Source organism: Bidens hawaiensis, unplaced genomic scaffold (genome assembly GCF_021521415.1).
Source record: "Bidens hawaiensis isolate Kalapana, Puna unplaced genomic scaffold, B.hawaiensis_p1.1 tig00053857_1, whole genome shotgun sequence".
Classification (NCBI taxonomy): domain Eukaryota; kingdom Viridiplantae; phylum Streptophyta; class Magnoliopsida; order Asterales; family Asteraceae; genus Bidens; species Bidens hawaiensis.
Window position 1 is genome coordinate 95,478 of NW_027499677.1, and position 8,053 is coordinate 103,530.

Below are 8,053 nucleotides of genomic sequence, written 5' to 3' on the forward strand. Positions count from 1 at the left end.
AAACCAAGCGGAACTTGCTTGATGCCAAGAAGGAGGCTCTCAAAGCATTAACTGATGCTGGAGACAGTTATCGAGCTATGGAAGTGGCGAAGGCCGAACAACTTGCTGCTGAGAAAGCTAAGGTCGCTCTTCAAAAACAACTGGATGACCAAGCTGAGCTGATTAGGACCCTTCAAGCCGATTCAGCAGCTAAGGACAAGCGCTTGTCTAACCTTAATGCTAAGAGTCGAGACCAAGCGCTAGAGTGTGCTAAGCACAAAATGGATCTTATGGGCTCAGGTGGATAAGAAGTGGCTTCTGTAAACAGCTATTCCCAAGGTACGAAGTCTGTTTGACTTAATCAGTTCAGATGTGTATGAGCTTACATCTGTTTGTTGTGCTTAACAGGTTATTGCTGACATTCGGAAAAGTGATGATCTCGGGAATTGCGTTGCGATACTCCTCCGTGCTTCCGAGCAAGCAGGCCGACCAATGGGCTTTGAAGAAGGATATGAATTTGGCTCTGCGGGCCGGATTCCGGTGGAGCATGTGTTAGCCGGCAAGGATACTGCCTCTATCCTTATCGAGAAAACCAAGGAGTTTGATACTCTGAAATTTTCCCTCTCCAATCATATATCGGAGCTTGCGGACAAAGAAGACGCTATAGATCAATTAAAGAATTTGTTGAACCTTGATGAGGGAGAAGCGGAAGCTGATGCCACCACGGAAGAAGATGCTACCCCATAGGTGTATAGGTCCTTATTGTAAATCCTCTTTCTGCTTGTAATCTCATTTGACTATCGGATAAGAAGTCTTGTTTTCTTCCGGTGCACTTTGTTTTATGTACCATAAAATAAGTGTCTATCCGGGACTTCGTTTGCGTCAATAAAAGATTACAACTTATCAAAATAGTGCATAACTATCATAAGTTTCTTACTAGGAATAATCCGTCAAAGGAAATTATACAATTACTGAACTATGTGGGCGTGCAGGCCGAAAATAAAAGACAACTAGGAGCACTACATGTAGCATTTCCTTAATTGTGCTGCATTCCACGTCCGAGGAATCTCGGTCCCATCTAATTTCTCCAACTTGTAGGCATCTTTGGATATCACTTGCTTGATTTTATAAGGTCCTTCCCAAGTTGGGGCTAGCTTTCCTGGAGGCTCCTGTCCGGATGCCTCGTTGTTGCGGAAGACAAAATCTCCCACATCGAATTCGCATACTTGGACCCGCGAGTTGTAGTATTTTTGAAGCTGTCTTTTGTAATTGCGCTCGTGAATCGATGCTAATTCTCGTCTTTCTTCGAGCAAATCGAGATTCATCCGGAGTTCACGATCGTTATCGTTGATTAACAGGACCCTCGCGGATGGGATCCCGATTTCTGCCGGAATCATGGCTTCAGTGCCATAGGTTAGGCTAAACGGAGTTTCTGAATTACTAGAGTTTTTCTGGGTGCGGAAGGCCCAAAGTACATGGGGTAACTCGTCAACCCAACCGGTCCGTTTAGTACCCAACCTTGCCTTAATTCCTTCCTTGATAGTTCGGTTGGTCCTTTTGACTTGACCATTTGCTTGCGGGTGAGCTACAGATGTGAAAACTTGGGTTACCTGAAGTTCTCTTAGCCATTCTTGTAGTCCACTATCAGCAAATTGGGTCCCATTGTCACTTACCAACTGTTGTGGGAAACCAAATCGGCAGATGATGAATTCCCACAGGAATTTCTTAACATTCGATGCCGTTATTGAAGCGACTGGTTTGGCTTCTACCCACTTGGTGAAGTAATCAATGGCCACTATCAGGAATTTGACTCGTCCCGGGGCCACTGGGAAAGGTCCCATAATGTCGATAGCCCATTTCTGGAATGGCCAGACAGATGTTACCGGAATCAGCTCGTTCTTTGGGCGCAAGGTATTTGGGGCGTGACGCTGACAAGAATCGCACTTTCTTATTTCTTTCACGGCGTTTACATGCATACCAGGCCAGTAATAACCTGCGTTCATGATTTTTGCAACTATCATTCTTGGACCCGCATGAAGTCCGCAAATACCTTCATGAATTTCCCGAATGAGATAATTCGCGTCTTCCGCGTCCACACAACGTAACAGTGCACCAAGAAATGATCTCCGGTACAAGATACCATCAGTCAACTGGTAATTTAGAGCTTTGTGCTTGATCTTCCGAGCCTCAGCTTTTCCTACTGGGAGTACTCCGGAAGATAAGTAAGCTTTGATGGGTGTCATCCAGGACTCGACACCGGTCTGGATTACCAGGACTCGATTTGTTGAACGGATGGATGGTCCAAGACTTCTACCCGAATATCTTTGGAAAAATGCTCAAAGTTCGTTGAAGCTATCTAACTAAGGGCGTCCGCCGATTTGTTCTCGCTCCTCTTAATGTGAATAATATTGAAAGACGTGAACTGGCGAATCAGGAATCTTGCTTGGGACAAATAAGAAGCCATAACATCGTTCTTAGCTTCATACGTTCCATTTATTTGTCCCGCGATTAGCATGGAATCCACCCGAGCTTCTAAATGTTTTACCCCAAGTTTGTTCGCTATCCGCAGGCCTACCAGGAAGGCTTCATATTCCGCCTCATTATTGGTACTTTTGTAGTCCAACTTGATGGCGTATGTAAATTCATGCCCCTCGGGGTTGACCAGCCTTAAGCCTGCGCCTGACCCTTCGCTGCGGGAAGCCCCATCCGTGAACAATGACCAAACTTGTCCTTGTTCCGGAGGTTCTTGGGGTTGTTGTTCGATCAAACATTCTTGTTCTTGTGTTGCGGAACTTCTGTGACAAAGTCCGCCAGCACTTGGGTCTTGGTTTATACTCGATTGAGTATTCACCTAACTCGATGGCCCACTTTGCTAGCCGACCGAACAATTCAGGCTTACTCAACACGTTCTTGAGTTTGTACCAAGTTAACACATTTATGGGGTGACCCTAGAAGTATCTGCGGAGTCGTCTAGCTGCATAGATCAGCGCCAATACCAGCTTTTCCAACATTGAATATCTTGTCTCCGGGTCCGATAATGTTCTACTGACGTAATAAATTGGAGTTTGGACATTTTTCCTATCTGTCAATAGAACAGCCCCCACAGCAATGTCAGATGCCGACATATATAGTGTTAATGGTTCACCCGCGTGTGGAGCAGTTAACGTGGGTAATTCCATTAAACACGTCTTGACTTCTTGGAACACTTGTTCGGCTTCTGGAGTCCATCTGAACTGTGGCTTTTTAAGACAGTTTCTCAGAGTTGAGATAAACGGATAAGATTTAGCAGCGTGGTTTGCCAGAAACCTATTTAATGCTACCAATCTCCCGTTAAGTGTTTGGACTTCTTTGAGGGATGCGGGGGATGGCATGCGGGCTACTGCTTGTATCTTATCCGGATTAGCCTTGAAACCTGTGCCTGTAACGATTACCCCGAGGAACTTCCCTTCCTCCATTCCAAAGGAACACTTTGCTGGATTGAGTTTCATGTTGATACTTCTCAGTGTTTCGAAAGTTTCCTCTATGTCCCTCATCATTTGATCTTCTTCGATGCTTTTGATTACTAAATCGTCTATGTAAACTTCAAGATTTCGACTTATCTGACCTTTGAAGGCTTGATCCATCAGCCTTTGATACATGGCCCCTGCGTTTTTTAATCCGAAAGGCATCATTCTGTAGCAGAATGTGCCTTGGACGGTGCAGAACGTTGTCTTGTCTTTGTCACCAGCCATATGAATCTGGTGATACCCTTTGTAGGCATCAAGGAAGCACTTGAATTTGAATGGGGCCACCGCATCTACCTTTAAGTCAATTTCCGGAAGTGGGTAACAATCTTTCGGACATGCCTTGTTTAGATCTTTGTAATCTATACACATCCTCCACGTTCCATTACTTTTTGAGACCATCACCGGGTTAGCCACCCATGTTTGGTACTTGATTTCTCGGATGATTCCGGCGTGAAGAAGGTCTTGTACTTGCTCGTTCTTGGCTTTTGTCTGTTCGGGGCCCATTTTTCGCTTCTTTTGCACAATTGGGGTGATTAACGGATTCACCTTCAATTTGTGTTCTGAAATGTTCCGTGGGACACCTGTCATGTCTGCGGGTTGCCATGCGAAAATTTCGATGTTCTTTGTAAATAATTGTTTCAGAAAAGTTCAGACGATTTCGGAGATAGCCGGACCAGTTACTACGGTTTGTTCGGGAAATTTCTTGTTGAGGATCCACTTCTCCGGTTCAGTCATCTGGCTTTGTTTGGAAACTTTGCTCGGTCTTGAACTTTCAGCTGTGTAGCAATGTCGGTTAACATGGATTATTGCTACGCCAGTGCGGTTCGGGACTCCTACTGCTCTGTGAGCTGTGGACGGATGTGCATTGAAGTCACCAATTGCCTCCCGTCCAAGGATAATATCATGCTTGGACCTTGCCGGTAAAACTATGAATTCAACGTCTTCGGTTCGTGAGTGAACTCCATCACTAAGTGTAACCGGGAGAGTAATGACACCCCGCGGGTGCATTATTTACCCACCAAACCCAAAGACGGGTGCGTGAATAGGTCGTAATCGTTCTTTATCCTCTTCTTCAAGCTGTTCAAAGCACTGTTCATACATAATGTCGGATGTACTACCGGTGTCGAAGAACACATATTGCGACCGGTAGTGTCCGAACAAGGAAGTAATTATCAAAGGGTTTTTGTTACATGGTCCTCCTTTGATACAAGGAAAAATGACTGGCTCATTTTTCCACTCTTCGTCCTCAAATTCTTTTCTCTTCCCGCTGGTCTGCTGACCTCCGTGAATCATATGAACGTTCAGATCCTTTATTTGGCTTTTTTACGGGCCCTGGTTATCCTTTGCGGGAGGTTTGCCACCCCCTGCCTTTGCGCCTTTGACCAAGTGTTCCAATTTTCCATTTCTCACTGCTACCTCGATTTCATTTCTTAAGGCTACACATTCATTTGTGTTGTGTCCAATGTCTTCATGATATGAGAAGTGTTTGCTTTTGTCGAGAAATGACTTCCTCAGAATTGGTTGAGGTTTGCGGAAGGTTAGGTTCTCGGTCGTGAGGATTTCTGATGGAGATTTTGACAGCTGAGTCCAACTGTTATTGGAAGAACGTGCAGGAAAGTTGCGTTTGTTCTTATTGCTAATCAATGATCTCGCATCAAACTGCTTTGGTGCTTCTGTACTTGGTTGCAGTCTAGACCAAATTGGCCCCTTGGCCTGTCTATTTGGTCTTGGGGTTTGGAATTCGACTCTTGGCACTTGTTTTTGACTGCCGGATCCCAAGGTTTTCTCAGTTCTTGCGAATAGCTTGGCTGACGTCATGATTTCGTCCCAAGATTTGGGCATACCATCTCTTTCGGTTAGAATACGAATTAGGGCGTCACTATTTAAATTCTTTCGGAATGCTCCTCTCAGCATGTCTTCACTGACTCCGCCAATATTAAGGCTCTCATTATTGAAATGAGTAATGAAATCCTCAATGGATTCGTTATTTCGCCTTACTACATCAAGTATTTCAGACGGGTCACGAGTGTGTTTCTTTTGTTGACTAAAGTGTTGGGAAAACTTTGCTACGAAGTCTTTCCAACTCTTAATGTGTCCGCAATGCAATTTTTCAAACCATTCTCGCGCAGCTCCAGTAAATGTCAATGCGAACTTATGGCACCAGTACGGAAGAGTCCAACCACTGACTCCTCCAACCGCTTCGAACCTCAGTAAGTGATCACTGGGGTCCGTCATCCCGTTATATGTCCCAACGGATGTTGGTGTTTTCGCGTTTATCGGGAACAGAGCTGTTGCGATGGCCGAAATGAACTTGGATTTTTCTGCGAATGACTCTGGGCGGTATGGTTTAGAGAAGTCGTGTTCTGTATTGCTGTAATACTCTGCGTGGCGAATAGCCGATCGCGGGTAACTAGCCTCTCCAAATGGAAGAAAACGGCTGTCTCCGCTGTAATAACTACCTCCTGGATGATATGTTGAGTCGTGTCCGTCTAGTTCTTCTTCGTAAGACAGTACTCGCAAATTTATGCGGGGACAATGACATAACCTCGGGATTTCCTTCTGGTATTGCTCTTCTGGATGACTGTACTGAATATGACTTCCCCTTATCGGAGGAGAAATAGATCTCCTAGGAGGGTCATAACTTAGGGTACGGGCGTGAAGTTGCTCATTCCGTACCCTTCGTCCATATTCAGCGGCTAGACTCTCTTGTTGGATACGGAACCACTCATCCGGAGATAAGAGTTCCTCAGATCTGTGGCTTGTTGTATGAGTTTTCCTCGGGGCTGAGTCACCTGAATTTTCTTCGAGGTCCAATTATGGGTGAGTCCGGCGACTTTCTCTCATAGTTCGCTCAAGATCTCCCAAATTGGAACCTCTCTGAGCCGTAACCCCTCCCGGATCATTGGGCGGGGTACCAGCTGGTGTTACTACATTTCTTGTACCCACTGGAGCAGCATCTGTCAGTGGGGTACGATGCTTTCGAGTTGATGAACCACCCAAAGTAAAACCTCCAGGTGTCACAACATCATCTTGCTCATCGGGAGTAAGATTTTGAGCGAACAATGGCGTTGCTCTCTCACATGTTTCTAGGTTAGTAACACGTCGGATTTGTTCTGAGGTCCCCATCAGCCCTTTAGGAATTTGATTCATATCGTGACTTCGAAAACAAAATTTGTTGTTCTAACAAAAACACGGATGACGCCAATGAAGAAACACAGATCCACTCCCCTGGTATGGGTCCTGGATCCGATGAGTCAACAGGGTAGGATACGGTTAACTGCCAAACGATATGAACCCAATTGCCTAAAGTCCAGTGACGAACACCTGCAAAACAGACACCGTGAGCTCGTTACGGGAAGGACAAGAGGGGGTCTTCTCGTAACCACCCTCCGGCGTGAGAATAAGTACTGTTCTGTAGAAGATAAGCACTTAAGTAAATTGAGAGAGTACAGTGGGAGTGAATGAATAACTCATGATGGTTGAGAGAGTATTTATAATCGAAAAGTGTGGGAAGGGTAATTGCGCCAGCTGTCCTTAAGAAGATACCTGCATAACCGACTGGACACGTGTCCGTATGTGATAGGTTCATCCTATACGTTGCATGTGCATGCATAACAACCTGTACACGTGTCTCTTTTCCATTGACTAATGGGGGAATATTAGCCATGTGCATGGTTATAACGTCCTTGCCACTTGTCATCAATTGACTGGCCGGGGGCTCACGTATTGCCCAAGAAAGCATCTTGGTAAATCTTCTAGAAGGCAATCATGTGTTGACAGCTGTCCCGGAGCATTTACCTCGTGGTTATTTACGCGGAATGATAGATCTTCCCGCGGATGACCTTTGAGGGTGCTGTGGTGCTTCCGCATGCGCTATGAGGGTGTTTCTTCCTCAGATGATTATGCGGATGGTTTATATGTCCCGCGGGTGACTTATGAGGGACTTTTGATTGACCCGCGGGTAGTCCTTAAGGGTATTTGGGTCTTTTTGGTACCCTACCTCTATAAGCAGTGATGGTAGCGATTTGTGTACTCATTACGGTAAAGCTGGTCATGTTCGAGATGCTTGTTTTGAAAGAATCGGTTATCCCGATTGGTGGCTGGGTAAAGAGAAAAGGGAAATAGGGAAGTCAAAGGCGGTATGTGTAAATAACAGTCAAAACATGATAGTTGGGGGGGGGGGGGGGGGGGGGGGGGGGGCTAAGCGAGGAATAGTATAAAACCCATCTCTAACATTTTTAATGAAAACTTGCAAGGTAATCTAATACCTAAATCTTATAGGGCAATGCCAGGTAAGTCAACACAACAAGATGGTTGGAATATAGATTCCGAATGAACAAAGCATATAGTAAACACACTTAACTTACTTAAAAATCACACCGAATGCATTGACGAATCACTCGTCATGATCCCGAATAGTGACATCATACCCGTCAAAGCTACAGGTGACAGCATGTTAACGGACAATATAAAAATTGACAGGGTTCTATATATACCAAATTTTAATTGTAATTTACTTTCGGTTGGAAGGCTCTCCACCGATTTGCAATGTGTCGTGAGCTTCTTTT

At 45.1% G+C, this 8,053-nt stretch overlaps 1 protein-coding gene across 1 annotated transcript; it reads right to left on the bottom strand.

The window, feature by feature from the left end:
- Positions 1-998: 998 nt before the first annotated feature.
- LOC143600248 (uncharacterized) lies at positions 999-1,376 on the bottom strand. The gene has a single exon (XM_077077989.1). It carries the CDS (start codon positions 1,374-1,376, stop codon positions 999-1,001), a length of 378 nt encoding a protein of 125 aa, XP_076934104.1.
- Positions 1,377-8,053: the final 6,677 nt, after the last annotated feature.

Bases quoted from the DNA above. Each gene is read 5' to 3' on its own strand.
- LOC143600248 (XM_077077989.1), bottom strand. From the start codon at position 1,376: ATGATTCCGGCAGAAATCGGGATCCCATCCGCGAGGGTCCTGTTAATC.